The sequence below is a fragment of the Phoca vitulina genome, unplaced genomic scaffold (assembly GCF_004348235.1).
Source record: "Phoca vitulina isolate PV1807 unplaced genomic scaffold, GSC_HSeal_1.0 scaffold68, whole genome shotgun sequence".
Taxonomy (NCBI): Eukaryota; Metazoa; Chordata; class Mammalia; order Carnivora; family Phocidae; genus Phoca; species Phoca vitulina.
The window spans coordinates 3,773,761-3,799,332 of NW_022589771.1; the positions used below are offsets into that span (position 1 = coordinate 3,773,761).

At 42.8% G+C, this 25,572-nt stretch overlaps 1 protein-coding gene across 3 annotated transcripts in view; it reads right to left on the reverse strand.

The window, feature by feature from the left end:
- DSCAM (DS cell adhesion molecule) overlaps positions 1-25,572 on the reverse strand; it is a 791,005-nt gene that overhangs the window by 218,787 nt on the left and 546,646 nt on the right. For all 3 annotated transcript variants that reach the window (XM_032392604.1, XM_032392602.1, XM_032392603.1), the window contains 2 exons: positions 23,813-23,932; positions 4,936-5,109 (listed from right to left, as the gene is read on the reverse strand). In XM_032392604.1, the coding sequence (XP_032248495.1) occupies positions 4,936-5,109; positions 23,813-23,932 (294 nt within the window). The remainder of the gene's footprint in view (positions 1-4,935; positions 5,110-23,812; positions 23,933-25,572) is intronic.

Below are 25,572 nucleotides of genomic sequence, written 5' to 3' on the forward strand. Positions count from 1 at the left end.
CACTTTACTGAATTCCTGTATGAGTTCTAGCAGTTTTGGGGTGGAGTCTTTTGGGTTTTCCACATAAAGTATCATATCATCTGCAAAGAGTGAGAGTTTGACTTCTTCTTTGCCGATTCGGATGCCTTTTATTTCTTTTTGTTGTCTGATTGCTGTGGCTAGGACTTCTAATACTATGTTGAATAACAGTGGTGATAGTGGACATCCCTGCCATGTTCCTGACCTTCTTCCTACCTTACAACATTTTAATTTTCTTCTTCAGAGTGATTTTTGGAAACGTCCCAGTGCACAACACCATCGGCATCTATATTTTCTCTTTCTCTCCAAACAACAGGATCACCTACTATTTGCATGTGCTAGAATACACAGGCAGAGTGCTTTCTGTGTTACGCTGTATCTTCAGAGATGTTATCTCATTTAATTTTCCTCCCCTGAGGAAGATGTGATTCTTCCTATTTTACAGGCTCAGAGAAGTAAAGCAATTTGTCCAAGGTCACCAATGAGAAGTGGAGACTCAGAAGAAGAACCAGACTGCTTTGGGGTGCAACCCCAGGGGCCTGCCTCTTCACCTGATCCTGGGCTCCCTCTTGATTACACTGCTTCACCCTTCCATGTCCACCTCACACAGGCTTTAAGGACTTTAATAATTTTGACCCAGAATGTAGGGCTCCCTGTTTTTCCCCAACAGGGTTTTCATTTAGGAGCTACTGCTTGAAGGTAGTCTAAATAGTGATTACCACCCCTAAGTAGACTTGTTACCAGTCTTGTGTAATAAATTCCAACAATACTGAGAAATTCTTTAGTGTCTGAAAGATTATAGTCAACTGTTTGGGGAAAGGGGGAAGGAAACTTTGTCCCTTCTTTAGGATCTCAGGCAATGGTTTTCCCAGGGGTTGGATAGTGGTGTCCCTGTTAGGCTGTCATTCCTGTCCTGCTACAGTTTGAATGGGTAGTTTTAGTTCATTTGGGATGATTTTTCTGTGTTTGTAGGGAATGCAGTGTGTGTGTGTGTGTGTGTGTGTGTGTGTGTGTGTGTACATGAGTATGGGCGCATGCCATTTTTAGGGCCATATTAAGAGACTAAAATAAGGGATGCCTGGGTGGCTCAGTCAGTTGAGCATCTGACTCTTGATTTCAGCTCAGGTCATGATCTCAGGGTCGTGAGATCTAGTCCTGCATCAGGCTCCACACTCAGCTGGGAGTCTTCTTAAGATTCTCTTTCTCTCCCTCTCCCTCTGCCCCTCCCCTCACTCATGCTCTCTCTCTCTCTCTCAAAAAAAAAAAAGATATTAAAAGAAAAGATAATGGGATGATGGTTCTCTTCTTGCTTCTATCTGGAAGGCATCTGGGTTTGGTGTGCGCACACTGTAAATGCACATGTGCATGGGGATGCATGTCTGCATTTTAGCACATCCCTTCTCCCATCTATAGAAGTAACAATAAAATATTAAAGAATGCACCCGATGAAAGCCTGGTTAATGTCAGATAAGAAGGGTCCAGAACCTGCCTTGCTGCCAGGTATAATCCTGTTCCCACTCATAGGGACATAAAATCAGCCGGCTGTGGTCCAACATCCTCCCTGTTTTCTTAGTAAACCAGCTGTACACCAAGAAGCATGCCTCCCATTGCTATGTGTGCTGCCTTCATGCATCCGTTTTAATCCACTTAGTAGCCTGCTCAGACAAATACACACACAAAAAGCCTACTCATCCCTGTTTGTTGTTTTCATGGTATCATTTGAGAAACAGACCTATTTACTGTACATCTCCTGTCTTTGTGCTTCTATATCTCTTTCTTTTTTTTTTTTTTTTTAAGATTTTATTTATTTGCTAGAGAGAAAGACAGCCAGAGAGGGAACACAAGCAGGGGGAGTGGGAGAGGGAGAAGGAGACTCCCCGCTGAGCGGGGAGCCCGATGCGGGGCTCAATCCCAGGACCCTGGGACCATGACCTGAGCCGAAGGCAGACGCTTAACAACTGAGCCACCCAGGCGCCCCTCTATATCTCTTTCTTAAATCATTTTTTTAACTTTTCAGAATTTAAATATTGTGATTTTATTTTTTTATTTTTTTAAAGATTTTTTATTTATTTATTTGACAGAGAGAGACATAGTGAGAGAGGGAACACAAGCAGGGGGAGTGAGAGAGGGAGAAGCAGGCTTCCCGCTGAGCAGGGAGCCCGATGCGGGGCTCGATCCCAGGACCCTGGGATCATGACCTGAGCCGAAGGCAGATGCTTAACGATTGAGCCACTCAGGTGCCCCAAATATTGTGATTTTAAAGGGTTAAAAATACCAGGCACTTGAAGCTGAACTAATTTACAAAAGCACCAAGGGTTACTAAAAACTGGTAAAATTAACTGTTACATAAATGCACCTCTCTGCTAATAGATGGTATGGTTTGAGAGAATCTGAAATTGGCCGACTCTAAGAACAATTTCCCTTCGATAAGTGCTCACTTTAAACATTTTCCTGTCTAACCCCCTCCATGTATGAGGTACAACATCCAGACAGAGTTCCAATAGGTAAACAGCCTTGGGAGTTTCGTTTTTATGTACATATGAATGTATGTATTTTAAGTAGGCTCCATGCCCAGTGTGGAGCCCAACACGGGGCTTGAACTCATGACCCTGAGACCGAGACCTGAGCTGAGACCAAGAGTTGGATGCTTCACCAACTGTGCCACCCAGGTGTCCTGTCTTGGGAACTTTAATTTCTTCTACCTCCTCTCAGTTCCCGCTCCCTTATGCGCCTGTATGTACCCTCAGAGCCTGTACCTGTTGAAATCCACTGCATCCTCTAAGACTGAACTTTTTTTTTTTTTTTTTAAAGATTTTATTTATTTATTTGAGAGAGAGAGAACGAGAGACAGAGAGCATGAGAGGGAGGAGGGTCAGAGGGAGAAGCAGACTCCCCGCTGAGCAGGGAGCCCGATGCGGGACTCGATCCCGGGACTCCAGGACCATGACCTGAGCCGAAGGCAGTCGCTTAACCAACTGAGCCACCCAGGCGCCCCTAAGACTGAACTTAAATGCCATGTGTTTTCATTCTGCAGTCTCTGATCCTATACACAAACGTAAATCACACCCTTGTCTGTGCGCCTTCATGTTCTGCACTTTTTTCTAGTGCATTCTACTAGACAGGAGCTGTACACACCCATTCCTGATCATCCTACGAGAAAGAAAGTTCACTAAGGGCAGAGAGACATCTTTGTGGTCCTCTGCCATGCTCCACTACCAGCACCAAAGGCGTGGAGAGAGGAAATATGGGGAAAACCAGCTTCTGCATTTTAAAATTTCACTCACTTGTAAAGATACTTTTCCCCATGAAGCTCTCCTTAATCCCCTCAACATGACAGTTCTATCCTCTTCTGAAAGGCACATCTATAACACATATTATATTATTCTCCATCTTGCATTAGTATTAGTAAGCTCTACATTCTTCCTTGTTATCTCCTCTTCCAAAACCTAAGCTCTTTCATTCATGAGGTAAAGCTGATAGATGATGTATTTACATCCTTTATAGGGCCTTGTATCTATTAGAGCACAAATATGTACTTGTGGAATGGAAAGATTTTTATGATTTTAAAATATATCAAAGTTACAAAATATAATCAAATTTATAAATCAAACATATTTGATTAAATATAACCAAATTACAAAATATATTTCTTTTACTGGGGAAAAATGGATCAATATTGGTTCACATTGGTCCTCAGCTCTTGTGTTTCCTTAATATTTCATCAATTTATTATTTTTTAATTACCATTTCAATTCTGGACTTAAATGATCTGACAATTTGTCTTCAGACTTTTGCAAATCAGTCCCTCCAGAGTATGAAATTTAGGAGTCAAATTTATGTATTGGACATCTACAAAACATATTTTAAAACAACCATATTTCAGAACTGTAATTTTTTCATGATATAAAAGTATAGCAAATAAATAGTTTGATATTTTCATTGTTATGTTGGAAATAATGGACTAACTAGAATAAATTCTTAGTGAAATAAAACAGAGACCAGTCTTTGTGCAGCGAGCTTAAATATCTCTCTATCTCACACACACACACACACACACACACACACACACACACACACACCACTGAGTTTCACTTTTAAATTCAATCCCCCTAATAAGTGATATGGTAGAGGTCCTTTCCAGCCTATCAATAATACAACTAAAATAAAAAAGAGAAAGGCTGATCAAAGCCTTTTTGAAAGAAATCACAATTTATCCAACAGAAAATTATACACATGGACAAAGACATGTCATTGGCTGTAAACTAGATGCACAGCCATTTGCTAAGAAGCAGCACTAAGTGAAAATTGGCCCATTTCATGCCCTTTCTTTGGTGCTTTAGTTACCAAAGTACAAAATAATTTCATTATATGTTGCCCTCTCCTATGAAATGGGTCAACGACATGGACCCTAGGCATGGTGCTACATGTTTCCGTCTTGTTGTAGTTGTGTGTCTTTGGTAATGAGGTTTCTGCTTGATTTCATAAGGATCTTTAAAAGGAAACCTATGGCCAAGCCAGTTTGCAAATAATAAAATGCATAGATTCAGACCTCTGAAAAGAGCACATATGAGACCATGCATTAGGCTCTTCTGCAATAAAATCAACAGAGTAGGAATGCGGGTGCTAAAGGCAGAGGCCCACTCACCTGATGGGTTGCCCAGAGCCTGTACCCGTGGCCACGGGAACCAAAGGGAGAGAAGCATGTGGCCCCAGACACCAGGGCACACGGTCAGGCTATTGCAACTGGTTGGATTTTTGCCCTCATTTTCAGTTGTGTTCCCAGGAGAGCAAAACCTTAAGCCTCAGCCTTAGCGAACCAATGTTTTTTTTGTTTTTAAACAAGTCTGTATGGAGACAATGGCAAATTGAATCACAGAAAGACCTATTTAGGTAAAACAAAGCATTCTTCTTCCTTACTTTTGACCGTGAGGTACATGGACTTGCTGACGTCCGCGCCCACATCGTTGCTGACCTTGCACAGGTAGTAGCCGCTGTCTTCCTCCACGACGTGCTTGATCAACAAGGACCCGTTGCTCAGGACCTGAATTCGGCCATTGAGGGCAATGGGTTGGAACTGGGGAACCCCAGCACCTGGAGGAGAAGAGAAAGGAGGGAAAATGATGCAATGTGAGCAAATATGGGGAGACAGTGAGCTCAAGTTCACCCAGACTAGTAAAGAGAAGGGAAGGGTATTTCACATACAGAGGGCAGTCATGGGAGCCACCATTTTTTTTTCCCAATGTGGACATTCCTGTTTGGAGAGAAATACATTTACTTCAAATGGCACTATTTCCAACTATTGGAACTCTGGGATAAAGAGTAAGAGATCTTACAGGTTGTTTCTACACACACACACACACACACACACACACAAAACAAATTTGATGAGTGTTAAGTAGCTGACAGATTATTCAAAGACATTGCTGTGGAACAAGCACAGGAGTGGATGTCTACCCTGAGATGAAATAGAAGCCTTGTGTCCCCAGGGAACTCACACGAAGGTAAACAAGGAATGCCCTAGGGACAGGGCCCTGGAAGACTCTGCTTGCAGCACACACCTGAGTCTACAGAGAGGATACAAGTATTGCAGGTTTCTCTTCTAAGCACGGTCATATCCCAGTCTAGAAACACATGCATGTCAATATCGTTTAATGTTATTTAAATAAATAAGTCAGATCATGCCACTAAGATAGCACAGTATTCAAACACTACTCTCCTCAGAGTATTGCGTTCAAGGAGATAATGCCACGGACGAGATATGCTGTGGTCACCGATGTGATAGGACTCACATGGGAGATCCGTATGAAACTAATCTTTTAGAAATAATGAAAAGCAGGACTATGGTCTCTGGAGAGTTCTGGGAAGATGATGGTTTGGATTAACCTGCTACATTGCTTGCCCCTGTGTGAGGGGCTTTGGGTGGGACTAGGAGGGTATGATCCAAGCCTTGAAGGGCTGAAAGAGCATCTCTATTTTGTGACTGGAGTCTGAGGACTTAGGGAGAGGGCTCAGGGGTGAGGGCCAATTCCATCTTCCTGGAGAAAGCTCACAGCATGAGCCAAGTGTGTGCTCTAGAGAGGGCCTGCTGGTCTCCATGGCCCCAGATCCTGCACGGGAGCTGAGCATGTGCACTGTCACCATACTCCTCATGCAGGAAACTTCAGACTTTACATCCAGAGGCAGGAGAAGGGAGACTTCCTCCTGCTGTCTCTATGCCAAACTGATCACTTACGTGTTGGTCCCTCTCAGCTCACAGTGACAGAGACGGTGGCTGTGCCTTCCCTTCCTTCACTTCTATACCAGGTATCAGCCCCACCAAAGGGACAAGGGAAATTAATAGTATGTCAAGGGGACATTTCACACTGAATAAGAAGGACAAGCAGAATCCCTACAACAGGTGGTTTTTATCAAAACAGAACTGCTACAGAGGGAATATGAAAACTTGAATTAAAAAAAAATAGAGTTCCAGGGGAGGGGGGTGGGGGGACGGGTTAGCCTGGTGATGGGTATTAAAGAGGGCACGTTCTGCATGGAGCACTGGGTGTTATACGCAAACAATGAATCATGGAACACTACATCAAAAGCTAATGATGTAATTTATGGTGATTAACATAACATAATAAAATAAAATTTAAAAAAATAGAGTTCTGCTATGGCTAAGGATGGAGGAAGACACAAAAGAATGTCCCTTTCATTCTAACAACAAAAAAGAGAGGCTGTTAATCCACAAAATCATTCTTCTCTTTGAGTAATTCAGAAAGCTGAAGTCATAGGTGACTAGGTAAACTCAGTTGCAGAGTTAAAAGCCCTGCAAGGAGATGTGGGTATATAAAGAGTTGCACCTTTGGCACAGGATGGGAGGCCAAGGACCTCGGCATAAAAGAGGACGAGAAGTGAAGAACTGGAAATAAGTTAGACCTACCACAATCTCTACTTTTCTTTTACACACCCAGGGCCAGAATTCAATAAAATATTGAGACACACAAAAAAGCAAGAAAAATGGTCCAGAGAAAAAAGTATCAACAGAATTTGGCTTGGAGCTCTCTCAGACAGGGCCTTTATAATAATTGCGATTAATATCCATAAATAGGTGGGAGGTTCAGAAAGAATCCTAAAACTGTTAAGCTATATATATAAGAGACAGAATGATAAAAAAAAAAGAGAGAACCACAATATTAGTATGAAGAAATCCTTAAATAAGCTAGTCACCAGGTTAGACACAGCAGAGGAAAAAAATGGTGAATTTGAAGCTAGGTCAATGGAAAATATCCAAATTTAAAGAAAAAGCATAAAAGAGTGACAAATGCAAAATGGATTGTCCTGGAGTTCTGAAACTATATAAAATGTTCTAACATTGAGAATTAGAGTCTCAAAAGAAAAGAAAAAAAGGGGCAGGAGAAATAAGATTTCAAATGCAGAAGACTTGAATACCACTATTAATCAATTTGATTTAACTGACATTTACAGAACTCTGCACCCCACAATAGCAGAAGACATACTGGTTTTGAGGGCACATTTGACACTTGTCAAAAAAGATGATATTATTAGTCATAATACAAATGTCAGTAGACATTATGAAATAAAAATAATACACGTTATGTTCTATTTCCACAGCAAAACTAAAATTGAAACCAGTAACACAAATATGTCTGGAAAAACACCCAAATATTTGAAAATTAAACAACACATTTCTCAATAACTCATGAGTCAAAGAAGAAATGACCGGAGTAATTAGAAAGATACATATATTTTGAGTTGAACAAGGATATAAAAACTCCATAACAATATTTTGGGGATGCAGCTAAAAGCCGTAATTAGATGGAAGTTTGTAGCATTTAATTATTGTATTAGAAAAAGGAAGGAGATCACAAATCAGATATCTAAGCATCCACTTGGAAGAAGCTATTCCAAGAAGGGTAAGGAAAACCCAAAGTAAGGAAAAGGAAGAAAATAATAAAGAGGAAAACTGAAATCAGTGAAATACAAAACAGAAAAACGATAGAGAAAATAAAAACCAAAAGCCAGTTCTTTGAAAAAAAAGAAAAAAACAATACAGCAAGTGAGCCACTCACTGGATTGATGAAGAAGAGAGAAGATACAAGTTACAAATAACCATAATGAAAGTGGCCATCACTACAGCCCCTACTTGGACTGAAAGGATGATAGCATCATATCAGGAATAACTTCGTGCCAATGAATTTGACAACTTAAATTGAATAGATACATTTCTTGAAAAACAAAACTATCAAAGATCACTCAAGAAAAAGTGGATGAAGTTAATAGTCCTATATCTACAAATTAATTTATAGTTAAAAACCTTCACCACATCACACACATCAAAAAACTAATGAGGTATTGTATGGTGACTACATAACATAATAAAATTAAATAAAAAAAAAAAACAATGAAGAAACCTTCCATGAATAACACCAGACTCACCAGTAAATATTACCTAATACTTAAAGAAGAATAAAATCAATTTTACACAAACTCTTACAGAAAATACAAAATCACTTTACAATTGATTTTATGAGGACAGCATTATCTTGATATTAAAGTCAGATGAAAACCTTATGAGAAAAGAGAACTACAGGCCAATATTCATAATGAACACAGATATAAATCCTTAACATTACCAAATCGGGTGTATCAACATGCACACAACAATGCATCACGGCCAAATGAGATTTACCCCAGGAATGCAAGGTTGGTTTAAATTCAGAAACTAGTCAATGAAACTCACTATATCAACAGACCAAAAAAAGAAATACAATATGACAATTGAATAGATACATTTTTTTTTTTTTTTTTTACAGAATTCAACATCCTGATAAAATCTCATAGCAAACTAGGAAGAGAATGAACTTACCTGATAAAAGGTTTCTACAGAAAACTCATAACTAAATCATACATAATCAAAAAGAACCTCCAAAATATTGCTAGAATCATAGTGAGCTTAGCAAAGTCATGGGATATATCAATATAAACAATTCAAAATTAATTTTATTTATACATATATTAGTTACAAACAATTGGAAATTGAATTTTTTTTTAAAGATTTTATTTATTTATTTGACAGAGAAAGACACAGCAAGAGCGGGGACACAAGCAGGGGCAGTGGGAGAGGGAGAAGCAGGCTTCCTGCTGAACAGGGAGCCCGATGTGGGGCTCGATCCCAGGAGCCTGGGATCATGACCCGAGCCGAAGGCAGATGCTTAATGACTGAGCCACCCAGGCGCCCCTGGAAATTGAAATTAAAAAACAATATATTTGCATCAAAACATGAAATGTTTAGGAATTCATTTGAAAAGATATGTGCATGACTGGCCCATTGAGGACTACAAAAGTTCTTGCTAACAATTAATGAAGACCAAAATAAATGGAGCATGACACCATGCTCATGGATAAAAATTCTCAATATTTTCAGATAGTAGGGGGAAATCTTTTTCCATAAAAGGCCAAATAGTAAATATTTTAGGCTTTGCAGGCCACACTGTTACCACTATGTACTTCTGTCACTGGGGCACAAGAGTGGCCATAGAAAATGTACAAACAAAGCAGCATGATTGGGCTCCAGTAACATCTATTTAGAAAGACTGCTTGTGGGCAGGATTTGACTCGTGCCCCACATCTGGCTGACATCTGGTTTAAAGGAATGGAAGAAAGTACACTGCTATAAGATAATTGTAAAGTTGGAAGGTGGAACATATACAAATAATACACATTTGGATTAGTTTTGTGTCACATATCTGATGTATTAAATATCATAACATTTTAAGTAGAAAAAAATTTAAATTTATCTTATTCATAAAGAATTCAAGATCAGGGGTGAAAAGTTTTAAAGACATAATAGTGTTTTGCTTTTATAATTGCAACACATTGGGGTGCCTGGGTGGCTCAGTCGGTTAAGCGTCTGTCTTCGGCTCAGGTCATGATCTCAGGGTCCTGGAATCGAGCCCCATGTCGGGCCCCCCACTCAGTGGGGAGTTTGCTTCTCCCTCTCCCTCTACCCCCCTCTCTCCGCTCATGCTTTCTCTCTCTCTCAAATAAATAAAAGCTTTTGCAACACATTGCTTTCCACATATCAGCTATTGACTATTTTCTAAAGGGAGACAGAATGAACGAAACCAAACTTATCCCTAAATCTGTTCACTCTTTGGGAATAGAGAAGTTGTCAAAATGTAGAAAATGCTTAAACTCAGAAATATGTGTAATATGGATCCTTTAAAACTTAATTCACATGAAATTCCCAGAAGATTTTAACAAATGTTTGATGAATTATGAACATGCCAGTAAGTGAGTGATTGGTTTTGAAAAATATTTAATGAAAGCTATCAGCTTACCTATTATGGTGCAAAATTTGAGAATCCCAGATTAGGGATCTGAGAATTTTTGGTCAAAAATTCAAACAGTAAAAAAGTAAATGTCCTCTTTTTCTTAAGACCCCAATCCCATAATTTCTCTTCCTAATATTTTATAAGCCCAAATAAAAGTGTGCTCTGTTTTTACCTCAATGGGATTTATTGCTCAAGTACTGAGCACCCACTGGGGTGGCAGATCCCGCACATAGCTAGGGTCAGAAAAGACTGTGGCCTCTCCTTCAATCCTTCTCTGAGGCTAGTGGCCTCACTGTGGGGAATGTGAGCTGCCCTATGGAGAGGCTCCCGTGAGGGTGTCCTCCAACCAGTAGTCTGTGAGGACCTGAATCCTGCCACACAACAGTGGGCTTGGAAGAGGAGACTCTTCCCAGGTTGAACCTTGACATGACTGCATCCCTGACCAACACCTTAATTGCAGTGCTGGGAGAGACCTTGAAACAGAGGACTCAGCTAAGCCATACCTGGATTCCAGACCCATGGACACAAGGAGAGAATAAGTATGCATTATTTCAAGCCACTAATTTGGGGGATAATTTGTTACAGAGCAACAGATCACCCATACACTGAGAAACTAGGTAATGAGGTAAACTTTTGCTTCCTCAGTGTTCTCACCTGTAAAAGTGGAAATAATACAGAATCTCCTTCATAAGGTGGTGCAGGCATTGAAGTTCTTAAACTATGGTATAGCATATAGTGAGCCCACAATATTGCTTTTTAAAAGATTTCTGCTTATAATTATTTTATGATTAGTTGACTGTCTATCTTTCTTACTCCACAAGAATGAGGACCATGTTGCAAGGAGCCTCTCCATTTATCAATCAATCCAATAACAGAGTGGAAGGTGATCTCTCAGGTTAATGCTTGGAGTGGAAATCTGCACATTTAGTGTTGAAATACATGGCTAACATGCTTACTGAAGGACACATCAATTTCATTTCCATCAGTGCTGGCTGAGGGTTCATTTCTTCCTCACACATGTACATGATTGATCTTTTTGATCTTCATCAATAAAATCTAGATCTCATTATTTTAATTTGCACATTTTGACTATTTTTTGTATTTTTCTTTGTTTTTGAGCATCTTTTCATGAACGTATTGGCAATTTGCAAATATTTTTTTGGTGAACAGTCCATCCATAACTTTGGCCTATGTATCTATTGGACTTTCTGTCTTTTTCTTCTTCATTTGCCAAAGCACTTTGGGTCTTAAGCATTTCTGTATCCCTATTTTGCACAAATTTATTTTTGTTCTTTTTCTTTTTAAAAATCAGGATTGGATGTCAAATATTAGCAACTACTTTTCATTAGCAACTATTGAAATGATCATATGCCTTTTCTCCTATAAAAGTTGACTGTATGTTTTAAAAATTTGGTTTTATAAATAGTAAAATTCCTTTTTATGGATCACATGTTCTTTAGGATAAGGATAAGGGGATATTATTAGGACTTAAAATCAAAGCAAAAGCCTTTAATTTTTATTTAAGTGCTTAAATTTGGTCCACATTTTGAAAACCTGTAAAGGCTATTGATGCCCTTCTCAAAGTTAACTGCAAGAAAGGAGCCAGATCTAGTCCAAAGCACACAACCTAAAAATTCAGCCAAATGTAGGATTTAAAGAGTATATCCACATGGCAGAAAACCAGGAAATCTGAAGATGCAATGGGATTTGTAAATTATGTAAAACTGTGTACAAAACACTAAAAAATCTAATGAAATGCTGATACAGTATGAGCCAGTTATAGGATATTTCATGTCAAAAACATGTATGTCTTCCTTTTCTTAAAGACTTTTCACCAGAAAAATACTTGTAATATTTGACACATGGATACCAAAGAATTACAACAGAGAATTTAACTATGTTGCTAAGCTGTCTCAATTAAATAGCAGAAAAGGATTAGCTATTAATTCCTATCTAGATTGAGAGAAGCCTCTTCATTACTAAAAGGTCTGAACAAAGACAGAAATAAAGCATAAACGCATTTGAAAAAACATTAAATGTTTTTTTCATGAGGAAATGAACCTAACTTGAAGGGTCACACAATTTATAAATCTAATCATAGTTGCTAAACAGAGTAATAGTGAACCAATTCATCTACCATAAGAACAGCAGTCCCAAGGATTAGTATTTGTTTAATTTAAGGGAAGTAGACTTCGTCACAGTTTGATACAATTATCAGTCATCCACTTAAGGTTCATCATTATTGTAAAGAGCAAAATTTAACACAGTGGCAACAATATTCAAAATTCTGTAATCTTGTTGCCATGAGGTAAGCACTCTGGGTAATTAGCTAGAGGATACACTACAGCAGCCAGAAGTCATTAATTAAAAAGCTGTCGATTTTCTGTGGCCAGCTGGGGTCAAGTGGGGACAACTTTAATGCTCTATTACACGAAAAGAAAATGTTAAAGCATTATGTAAGGCACATACTGAATTACTGGGTGTGTTAATGCTGTGTGACCTTTCTTATTTATGGAAAGATATGTTTGGCAGTGTTTCCAAAGACTGAGGGAGTGGGCACAGGGGGAAGAGAACAGCCAAGGGTCACCAAGAGAATCCACTTGGAAGGCAGCAGTGAAGATGGTGATTGATTCATCTTTTCTTCCACTCTCGAGTCATTACTGGTCTGTAGTGAGAGCACTTGGCTGAGTCAGAAGAATTGGAAACTTACGAACTGTGCCCCTGAGCAAATGGCTTATTTTCTCTGCACTTAATTTCATTGGACATGCAACAGGAAGAACAACGCATTTCTTCTATGCTTGGCAGATTGTTGTTCACCAAAGGCAGCAAGACTGTGTGGATGTGAGCGTAAACGCCTACATAAGAACTGAAAAAGTGGGCCAATGACCACATGCAGAGTCTCCCTAGCAGGCTGGAATAACGTTGGTTTGAAGTCAAACAGAACAGTGGAAAGGAGATCTCTCTCTATGCTCCCTGGGCTGCACCCAAATGATAAGGCTGAGAGCACATCCCTCTCCCCACCAAGGAATCGAAAACACAGTCCCTTTTATCCTTAAGGAGCAGGTATTTCCCTGAGGAATGAGTTTGTTTTGCTTGCTCAGGGAGGTGGTTTTCCTTGTCCTGGAAGAGTTGGTGGGTTGCAGGGAGTGAGTAGCTAGAAAAACAGAAGCAGATATGGGAGGGGGAGAGCAAGTAGCAACAGGAGCGGCAGCGAGGCACCTGCTCCAGGGTGAGCAGCTGCAAAAGGAACCATTGCTCAGTGACCACGTGCTGACTTCTGGTGTCTCGTTCTGGAGAAGAGCCCAGAAGTGCACAGAGGCAGGGTCCGGAGGCCCTGGTCCAGGTCCAGGTCCAAAGGGAGAAGCTTCCAGGCTGTACAGCACGTGCATGTGACACTTGTCCACATGCTTGGTTCGGATATTCTGTGTCCATCCTCAGCCTCCTGGGACTCTTCTGATCTCTTCCCTAAATTACAGGGATTGGAAGCTTGAGAAAACCCATTTCCTTCTGAATTGTCACCAGGCCCTGGTTTATATTTTACCAGTGAGAGGCACTTGAATACAGTTTGGAGGGTTCAGGGAAGGAAAAACCACCATTCTCCTTCAGAAGCAACAAGCTGGGGAAGAGGCAGATGATGAATGTCACTTCCGGGAGAACGTCCCTTCCTGAAGAACGTCACTTCCGGGAGAACGTCACTTCCGGGAGAACACATCACTGCTCTGGAGCCAGGGGCGGCTGTAGCCACAGACGGGAGGAGCTTCTTACAATTCCCGTGTTTCTCGAGCTCCTGAGAGGTAGCTGGGTTTCTCCCACCCTTCCCAAGATTTTGCATGCATCTAATTCCCGGTATTAAGTCTTTTTTTCATAAAACACCACACCTTAACTGGGACAGCATCAAAGTTACTTATTTTGTAGATCTGCATATAATTATGCTCACTGTGCAATTCAGTTTCCTTCCCTTCATTCCTTTATGTCTGTCCTGAAGACCCCACCCCAGGGAAAACCACCTCACTTAGGTCGACTAGCTTCATGCCTGCCCGGTACTAGCTACCATTTGGTAGTTCACTAGCTCAGCACGCCAACTGCATGACTTTATACCTAATTGGCAAGGATTCCTTTTTATCATTAAGGTGGAACACTGGCCCCTCACTCACTCATCAGAAAATAGAACCATGAACTGACACAAGTCATCAGGGAGTTTAAGTGACTCCATTACGCTGATGCCACCATCATTTTGCGTTGGGATTGTGGGCTGTCAGGAGCCCCTGCAGCTGCATCCACCACACAGGGCCTTCAGCCACCTCTTCCCTGGAGCAAGAGATCCCCAAACATTTGCCCTCAGGGTGGCTGCCTCTGTCTATAAGAACAACGAGGGAAAGGGCAGATGGAGGAGTGGAGAAAAAGAAGGGCAGGGAGGGAAAGATGGGCCTGGGGCCTATGGTCCTGGTGACCCTATCAAGGCTCAGGGAAATTGCAGCTTCTTTGGGTAGGGGTGGGGGAGTATCTTGGAGCACCTCTCAGGGCCACTAAACTCCACTTATTTTAGCCCAGAGGAAGGCAGAAGATTTTCACCCACGCTGAGTTTTATTCTACCATCAAAGGAAGAAAATAAAACAATATGTTGAGTATCCATCCCCTACTGTTCTGCTCACAATCCTTTTCCAAGAACTCATGATGTTTGTGAGACCCATTGTCCCCATGTGGGGACCATATAAGTGGACTGTTTTTGTTGTACACAGGGAGCCACATTCCACTTTGAAGTTGGGTTTATTTTCACCACTATGTCACAGAGAGGTGTTGTCTTCTCCTTTTTTAGATTCTTTGAGCTCTTTCCCTGTATTAATTCCAGATTCTTGTGCTAGTGGGGACAGGGACACTGGATAACAATTGGGCCCAACAGCCTCGATGAGCCCAGTGTATGAGCTTGAAGCAAGTGTTGCTAGAAAGACCTAGGAGGTTCGCTGTAGGTCCAGCAAACTGATGGCTCAGAAGAGGTTGAACCATGGGGTTAGAGACTCAGGGAACTCTGCCCACACAGAGAACAGGGTAAGTGGTGAGCCCAGGAGTACCTGAGGGCTTGTCCCATGCTGCATGTTCTTCCTGTCATTCCAAAACACAGGTCTTGGGGACTGTGGATGGCCCTGGGATGTCACCTTGACCTTGGGAGAGAAGGGGTGAGCAGGACCAAGGTGAGGCATTCTAGGGCAAGCCCCTGAAGTAGGAGGAGGCTCCCAAGGGGTTACCTGAGCAGTTGGACCAGGTACTGAGCACAGTGTTTGTGTCTCAGTCTGACATTGAGCATGATGCATGGAAACATCCAGGGAACTGTTGCAAGTGTCTGCTTCTATTTCTATAGATTTCTAAACAAAAGAGTCAAGTCCCTGTTGTCCCCTATACCAAGTCGACAATAAGCGAAGAGGGTTTGGGTAGTAGGGGCTGATGCCAAGCAACACTTGGACACCTCTGGGACCTCGGTGGTAAGGGACATCCAGGACCTCTGACAGACTGCACCTGTGGATGCAAAAATGACCACCGTGAATGGCTTTCTGGGGACCGTGGGAGATGCCTGAACACAAGCAAAACCACCTTGCACTAAACAGCAGCAGATGCTCGGACACCTCTTAGGAAAACCGGAGCTGGGGGAGCGAAGGCTCTGCTGAGGAGGGAAGGATACAGGCAGAGGCTGGGAGAAAGGCAATCTGAGAGAAACAGGCAGGACAAGGAGGGCCCCACACCAACTGCAGGCCACTGTGGGTCCTAGAGAGCAGAAGAACACAGGAACTCTCCCAAATTAAGGGCAACCTCTCCCTCACTGGGGGGAGAGACACAGGTGACCTCAGAGGGCCAACAAAGCCTGGTTATCGATGGGCCGCCTTTCCACCCAGAAAACTGAAGAGGACCAAACACACTTGCAGGCAGAAGTTTACAAATACTGCCTCAGGTACACAGAAAGAAAGCAATTAAATTATAATGGACATTTTAAAAAGATTTAAATAGGGCACCTGGGTGGCTCAGTTGATGAAGCGTCTGCCTTCAGCTCAGGTCATGATCCCAGGGTTCTGGGATTGAGCCCTGCATCAGGCTCCCTGCTCTGCGGGGAGCCTGCTTCTCTCTCTACCCCCCACCCCCGCTTTTGCTCCCTTTTACTATCTCTCTCTCTCTCAAATAAATAAATAAAATCTTAAAAAAAAAGATTTGAATAAATAGAGTGTCCATGATATTGGCTGGGAAAGCTCAATATTTTAATGAGGTCCCTGTTCTCCATGTTAACCTTTAAATTTATTACAATCTCCCAAAGTTTTCAGAATAAATTTTTCTAGAATTTGATAAAATTATTCTGACATTCATCTAGAAGAAATAAACAAACAAAACTCCACGTGAGAAAGACAGGACATTTTTAGGTGGGTGGGGGGATGGGGTAACTGGGGGATGGGTATTGAGGAGGGCACAGGATGTGACGAGCACTGGGTGTTATAAGCAACTAATGAATCACCGACCTCTACATCAAAAACCAATGACGTACTATATGTTGGCTAATTGAATTTAAATAAAAAAGAGGAAAAAAAGAAAAAAATACAGGACATTTTTAGAAAACAAGTAAAGAGTATCATTGTACTAGATACTAAAATATATTTGGAAGAGAGAACCCTCTAATATGCATGGTCCCAATGCCAGATCGGAGTAAAAGAAAGGATCTAAAACAGACTTCAGTGGACACATTTTCTTTTTTGTAGATTATAAAGTAGTTCATGTTAGTGGGGGAAAAGTTGCGCTATCCAATACATGGTTTTAGGACCCCTGGTACCCATGTGAGCTGTTGATGATGACTGCTGGTGTTCTTGACTAATTGCTATGTGCCAGGCACCAGGATAAATGCTTTCTATGAATCATCTTACTAAATCATTACATGCATCCCCTCATTTTATCCGCCAGACACATGAGGAAGCTGTGGTTCACACAGGTTAAGTAATTTTCCCATAGTAACATAGTCAGACAGTGTTGTGTCTAGTGTCTGAACTCAGCTGACTCTCTTAACAGAGGAGTTCTTAACTACTTCTCCTAGATTCCCACCTCACTTATTTTTCTGAAAGAAAGCCCAAATTTAATACAGCTTAGTGTATAAAAAATGGGGTTTAAGGTTTAAAGATGGCAGCATAAAACCAGCATTTCCTCTCTTCCTGGAAACCAACCATACAAGTACAAATAGGAGAAAGAGGGATGGAATACCTCAACCACAAAGGAGGTAAGCGGCAAACTAGAAGTGTACCTTGAGCAGAGGTGCGTGCAGAAAGACAAGGACAGAGGACCGTGGCTGCGAATCTGAGCAAGCATCAGGACGGGATGTGTTGTCAGAGTGGGGGCACATCCGAGGGGCCCTATTGGCACCTGGGACCGCAGTGTGCCCAGGCTGGGGGGGGGGGCTGGAGCTTTCCCTACACCTGCTGTGGCCCTTAGAATCAGACAGGGAGGATTCGGCGAGGAACCAGATACGTGGACAAAGCAATCTCTTTGTGGGGATACGAATTTTCTCAAATGGGAGTTCTCAAAAAGAAGCCAGCATCTAGCAAAGATGCTATGATAGAAGCAGAAAAAGCAATCAGGTAATGGGATCACACCAGAAACACGTTGCCGTGAGTTAGATGAAAGCTGTGAACAAAACAGCCACTTGTCTAGGAAGCCAGAGCTCAAGCAAGAGTGAAATATGAAGCAGCGGGAATGGCGAAGGGAGGAGGAAAAATGAAATCACAAACGTGAAGGAAAAATTGGAGAGAATGCAAAGAACAGACTTGGCTCAGGTAAAAGGCATAGAAAATAAACATTAAAATATCATATTTGAGTCAACGGCTAAAAACTCCGAGAGAAAACAGCTCCTGTAGTGGGTAGGTGAAGGGAGCCCTGTGATGCCACAAGGGGGACCCTGCAGAAAATGAAAAGCAGGGAAGAGAACAAATATTTACAGGTGTAATTTAGGCATTGTTTTCTTAAATTAAAGATGCTTAGAATCCACATATTAACTAGCACACCACAGCTGAGGGACAACGGGACCCCAGATGAATGACCTGAAGGCACAGACCATACATTTGCTGGACTCCGAAGTCAGCTTTTTGGTTACATGCAGCAAAATGATTCTACCAGGAAGTCAGGCAGCCCCTGTCGCCTCCCTGGAAATAACATGAGCCACCCGCCTCCTACCAGCCAAACCGGCTTTGTGTGTGAAAAAGGAACAGACACGCCATTGCGATGGAGCAGAGCTTGGAACAGTTCTCGCTGGAAACCAATGGCTTAGGACCGGTGGTAGCACAGGGTCAATGTCACAGAACGGAGGCAAATCTAAAGTGGGGTGTATGGCAGCAGGCCAGAAGGTGGAAGGTATGAGCTCTGACAGTGCGGAAAGCATTTATCAAAAAAAAAAAAAAAAAAAGTATGCCTGGAAAGTTCCTCATTGCTTATCCTGGGGACTGAGGGCTGTGTCTACTGAGAGGCCGGCACTCCTGAGCTGACCGCAGCCCAATTTGCCCTCCGGGAGTGGGAGTGCTCCATCTCTTGTCAAAGACGCCTCCCCTTTGCTCACACCCACAGCCAGCCCATCAGCCTAGCGGATTCTGAACTGCTTCCCCTCCTGCGGGGCTGTCACCCTGATCCAAGCCATGTCATGGCTTGGGGGCCGCTAACAGGCTCCAGCCGCAGGTCCGGCCTCCACACACAGGGCCGATGCACTGCGCCTGCTGGATTGCTCCAACAGCCTCCTGGTTCAGGGGTCAGCATGGCAGTGGAAGAAAGGGGAGAGTGTCACTGTCACTACTGTGACCCCCACTCACTCCCACTTTGGCATCACCACATCCTTGCAATGACTGATGGGAGAGCTGACCCCCTGTGGCCTCTTGGATCTCCTTTCACTCTGCCCCAGCTTCAGGGTCTTCCTCAGTGTTTCTGGAATATTCCAGGCTCAAACACACTTCTGCCCCTGACTTTGGCACCAGCTGGCCCCTTGACCTTCGGCGCTTCCCCTGCAGACGTGCACAAGGCTCGTCTCCCATTTCTTTCAGGCTTCGCTAACATTACCTGCTCTCGGGCCTTCCCTGACAACCTTATCTGAAATGCAAACTACTCCCCACTCCTCTCCGACCCCCACACACCAAGACATCTCTGACCGTTGCCCTTGAAAGTTTCCATAAGGAAGCTTCCCTGGAGTCAGAAGTACCCCTGTCCCTGAGCAGCCAGAGAGTGAAGGATGCCCCAGCGGGCCACACGCCAGAGCACTGGCTGGTTCTTACCGGAGCAGCCCCTCCTTGGGCCCGAGCGGCTAACAAGGGGATGGTCCCCAGGACAGTGGCTGAAACCTGTTCCCGCCACCATACATTTCTGGGAACACAGATGAGGCCCACTATGGTATTCAGCCCTGATTTAAAAAAATCTCTTCAGACAAGAGGCTTTGTTTGTCTGTGTAAAAGGACAAAACAATCAGGAGACAGAATTGGATGTTTTAGACTTGGTGCATCCATACCCAATGTCAAAACTGTAAGAACGTTATCTTCCCACAAAGACTGTTTCCTTCCTGCACCCGACGTCCTCAGGCCACTGCACTGACTCTGGAATTCTGCAGCCTCAGGATTAAACTGTTGCAGCTCTCAGAGGAACAACCCAAGTCCATTGTGTTTACATCTCTTTTGGTCACACATAAGGAAGGCGCCCTGATGCTCTCAGTGAATATTTGATTACTGGGAACACATTCCATAAGCAAGGCTAAATTTTTCTTAAGAAATACCTTTATCACTTGTATAATTAAAATGATAATATACAATCTCCCCCTTTTCCATCGGAAGATATTTAAAAATAGCATTGGGGCACCTCGGTGGCTCAGTCAGTTAAGCTGCCAACTGTGGATTTAGGCTCAGGACATGATCTCAGGGTCCTGGGATCAGGCCCCGCACCAGGATCCATGCTCAGCAGGGAGTCTGCTTAGGATTCTCTCTCCCTCTTCCTCTGTCCCTATCCCAACTCATATGCGCGCTCTCTCTCTCAAATCTTTAAAAATAAGCAGACCTCTTATTTAAAAAAATAATAAAAATAAGCATAACACCGGTATTACTTTCGTTGTAGGAAACCGGCAATGATGTAAACTGTGGAAGGTTGTGTGCAGGAATACAATTCTGGCCAGTGGCCAAGGTGTCTTGAAAGTGATAGAAATTGCTTACTCTGAGCCAGCCATTCTACTCATAGAAATTTATCCCTGGAAAAAATGGACACGTACAAGGATCGATGAGATAGTCACTGTGACATTTTTAGGAGAGTGAAAACTCAGAAGAATGCTAACATACACTATGCAGCAAGAGCGCTGGACGCACCTAGCTGCCAAGGGTCCATCCTCCCCTCTTACTTCATGAAGTAGCCCAAGCTGTAGGCATGGCGGCCACGTGCGTCGTTACAAAGCATCTTGCAGACCCCTAAGGGGTTTTTTGTTGGTTTGTTTTGACGCTTATTACCAGATTTATTAGAGAAATCTCTACTCAAGGTAAAAGGAAGGGAGGGGCGGTGGGGGTGGGGAGCCAGGACCGGGGCTGCCCACGCTCCCGGGGCCAGCAGTGGCTGGAGTTACAGCGGTGCCCACGGCTCTGGGTTTGACCAAGACAGCACTCTGTGCCCGATGAGGCTGCATTCCGGACTGTCACACGCCAGACCACCAGGGCTGAGCACACAGAACCCACGGAGAGAATTAAGACACACGTGGTTTGTAGTTTCATTGTTTTGGAATCAGTTCGACCATAAAAATGAGATTGGGGTGGGACCAGCGATGCAACTGAGCCACCAGAGAAGAGGCGGGGGAGGGGCTGGCCCCAAAGGCGGACCAGCAGAACTGATTTATGGACATTCTGGAGAGGTCCCTGCAGGGGGATGACTCAGGTCGGGTGGCAGCTCTCTCCCTTCAGTGGAAAAGGTGGAAGTGGCCGTGGAGCTCAGTGATGGGAGCTGCTTGCCAACGGGGCAGAACAGAGGTACAAGCAGTTTGGGTCCCTGATACCCTAGAGGAAAAAACAAACTGGTCCTGAACTATCTGTCCAGACTCCGCATAGGAGAAAGAGTAAACCCCTGTGGCTTTAAGTCACTGACCCTAATCCTAGCAAAGTCAAAGAGATAGCTAGAGGGACTTATGGAAGTATTAATGTGAATACTGCACAGGTATTAAAAAGTCATAGTGATCACCCATGTTTATTGACATGGAAAGAAATTCACAGCATATTGATAACTGAAGAAAGGAGATTATAAGTTAGGAAGAATCATATGATCAATTAAAAAAGCCTGCAAAATTATATGCATATCCACGGATATATATATTTGCTAGGGGACAGGTCTGATAGGCTAGCCAAAAACACAGAGTAGTTATCTTTATCTTTGAATGATGCTATTTGGGGGGAATTTAACTTCATAAAAAATTTTTTGTTGCAATTTCTATGTGTTTCTTTGATGATTTCATATTGCACATAAAATTTAAAAATAAAAAAGGCTACTGAAACTTAATTCGCACATGAATGATGGGAAGGAATAAAATGTCTATCAGATCCATGACAGAGGAAGCACTATTTCATCTATGAGAAACACTCTTACAAATAAATAAAATATGGAGAGAAGCATGTAAGTAACATGAATAAGAAATTTCCCAAAAGGGAAGCAGAAGTGGTCAGTAAACAGAGGAAAAAATGTTGTAACATCATTAGTAATCCAAATATACAAATTAAAACAGAAAGCCATTTCAACCATCACATTATAAAGTTTAAGAATAAAAAGATCCTTTCGAATTGGCGAGGATGCAGGGACACACAGAGCCTCACCCTGCTGGTGAGTGTGCAAACTGCTGCAATATTTTCCAAAGGACCCTGGGCCAGTACAGACCAAAAGCCTTAAATGTGGTCATGCTACTTTACTTCTAAGGATTTCCCTAAAGAAAACAATCACACAGACACACATCACCTACACATCCAAGGATGTTCATCCGGTGGAGTTTATAGTAGTGATACACTGAAAACAATCTCAAGGAGAAAGAGGGAGCCTTGCACAATGGCAAACATTAGGTATAATTTTGAAGAAGGTAAGTGTTGTGGGAAATGTTCATAATATCATATATGAACATGTATATAAACTAAGTTAAATGCATGCTGTTTGTTTTCATGTAATGCAACATGAGGCTTCAAATATGGCCTAAAATAAAAGGTCACGTGGGCAGATATTCTGAATAACAGGCTTAGGTTTTTGAATAAAATGCTTTCACAGGGACAATGTATGTGGCAGGCTATAGGGGAGGAGCCTCAAGGAATTCTTAAAAATTTAATTGATTCCCTCCTGCAATGAAGTGGTTTCTAGCACACTCTTCCCTCCCTCTTCTCTTTCCCCCTGGAAGGAGGTGGTAAGTAAGACCCATTTGTTCTGCTTCTGTTGCACTGATATTTCCATAATAAGAAAATGCAACATGTTACTTTAAAAAGCAACATCTGGAATACAAACCATAATAAACCAAACAAATAAATAATACACTCAGAACAATTAAACACACATAGTAGGTCTTAGATTGTTAGGAAAAGAGACCATGATTTATTTGTTTATCCCACCCGTGTGCGTTTGGCCTTCAACCGTTTGATAAATTACTGAGTGAAGATGAGTGAATGAGAAAAGAAAGAGAACTCCAATATGTTGGTGAGCACAGTTAAGCACCCTTCCCTGGAGAAGACTGTAAGATGGATATAAATGATCTCTATGGTGTCTAGAATGTTCCCCATTAGTCTGCATGTTACATGTTTCTATTCCTGTAATGTTTACAGTCTTACCTTAAAACTGGCGAAGATGCTTTGCCTTTGAAGAGAAAGCATGATTAGACACACATATTCCAACAAAGAACACTGGATGCTCAACATAGGACATGGATGTGTGTGTTTTTAAAAGAGCATACCAAAAAAAAAAAAAAAAAAGCATACCAGGCAAATGATATGGAATTTGTATATTCTAAGATAACTAGTTAAATAAATCCATCAATTTTATTTTTAACCGTCTACACCCACTTAATGTCATATGTATAAATCCTGGGGATTCTTTTCAAACAATGGACAATTCTGACAATTCGTTCTTGTGTCTGCACATGGAGGGGTGTGCAGTGTTCCCCAAGCAGATCATGGTTACACCACACAGGTAGGCAATGCAGAGCTTTCCCCAGGGCTGAAATAACTTCCAATGAATCCCCTGCCCCATTCATGATCTTTCCCAGGGCATGCTATACAAGACCAGACACTCCTGGTTCAAATTAAAAACACTCAGGTGGACCAGAGAGGTAAATGTGAGAAGACAGACTTGGTGGAGGTGGGAACATATCTACTTGCCAGAAGCATGTCTGGAAGGATGCAAAATGCTCCTCTAATTCTTTAGATTCTACCATGTTTGGCAGGCAACAAGCAAATCAAGTAACGTCATACCTTTAGAGAACTTCCACACTATGGTGGGTACAGGATAGCCCTCCGCTGAGCAATTGAGGATGACAGCCTTGCCATAAATCCCGTCCTGGTCCCGTGGCTGAACCACAAATTTGGGAGGAACTGAAAAGAGAAAAACGTCACCCTTAATTCAGACAAGAACACAACTTATTTTAATACCTTTAGGTATGATCTGAAGTCCAAAAATTTTAATGAACATTAAAATACAAACAACATGTTAACATATATGGAAAATTGAAAAACAGTATTTGTGAGCTGGAACAAATTAGGAAAGTGACCTCAGTGTAGGAAATCAATGCTATTCTGCACACTGAAGTTACTTTGCCCTGGGGAAAACTGGGATCATGTGTGGGAGTTTGACTAAACCAAGGGAATATGACATTCTGTTGGTTTTTTTTGGGGGGGGGTTATAGAAGATCTTCAGCAATCCACTCCATGGCAAATAGAATCAGGGCCACAATTGAAAGAACAAAGAGCAATTATCAAGAGTAAGTATTCCTCTTGGGTGTGCACTGCTCAAAGCATTTGGTATCTATTCTTCTTCTAACAGGAGATGAAGGGAAAATTAATAGGCATCCCCTAAAGGCAATAAGGAACATAGCATGGTATTGAACTTTTCCCAAAAATCTGATGAAGACACATAGACCATTATTCCTGATGTCAGCACTCTTCTGGGCCAATGGGGGACAATGGAGGCTAACTGAAGTGAGGTACCATGATGGCTTTATCATAAGTGTATAAAAAAGGCAGATTAAATAACTGAGTATTTGGTGAGTTTTGTGAGGTGCCGAAAAAAATGCATCCCTACCCAAAACATACACAAGCACCCTGTTTAGAACATACCTCCCAAGAGAAAGCAAATGCCTTGAGTTAAGTTATTGTGATTCTAAGAGTTTTTGAGCCTTCTCTTAAAGAGAGGATATGGATACTTCTAGGAAAGGCAGCATCTGAAGGTGTTAGAATCTCAGAAACTTTTCCAGGAGACCTGGATTTCGTCTGGTCTCAGGAATTCAGCTGGATAGGGATCAAACCATTCTGAACACCTACAAACTCAACAGGAGATCGAAGAAAAGAATAGCAACAACTCTCTGAACAGAAAAGCGACCACTTTCTGGAAGGTAGGACGCGCGGAGAAGTGAATCCGAGGCGATATTCGGGAGGATAGACGGCGGGGGAGGGGCCTCCGTCGGCCGCTTCTGGCAAGTGATAGAGCCGCGGAGCACAAAATCGGAACTTGTAGAAGTCTGCTCCGCTGAGGGACGTCACTCTGGTGGCGAAGTGGGGGGGTGGAACCCTCGCAGGACAGTGTGGTCTCAGGACCCTCGGGGTCACAGGAAGACCGGGGGTGCCTGAGTGCGGCAGAGCTCCCAGGGATCGGAGCGGGGAAGCCGGCTGCAGAGACGGAGCCCAGGCGCGGGCTCTCAGCTCGGGGTTGTCATAAACCGTGATCCGCGGCACAGTCGGGCCACTGCTCCTCCAGCAGGGACCCAACAAGCGGCAGATCCGGGGAGACTCACCTTCTTCCCCCGGGAGGAGCGGCGGGAGCGCACCGCGGGGATCTGCTGGGTTTGGAGACTCCACCCGGGGTCGGGTGCCAGATAGAAAGGCGCGGTCACAGGCCGGGTGAGCGCGGAGTGCGGCCGGAGACCGGGGAGACGGGAGTGACTGACGGCTTTTCTCTGGGGGCGCACTGAGGAGCGGGACCCCGAGTTCTCGGCTCCTCCAGGGCGGAGACTGGGAGG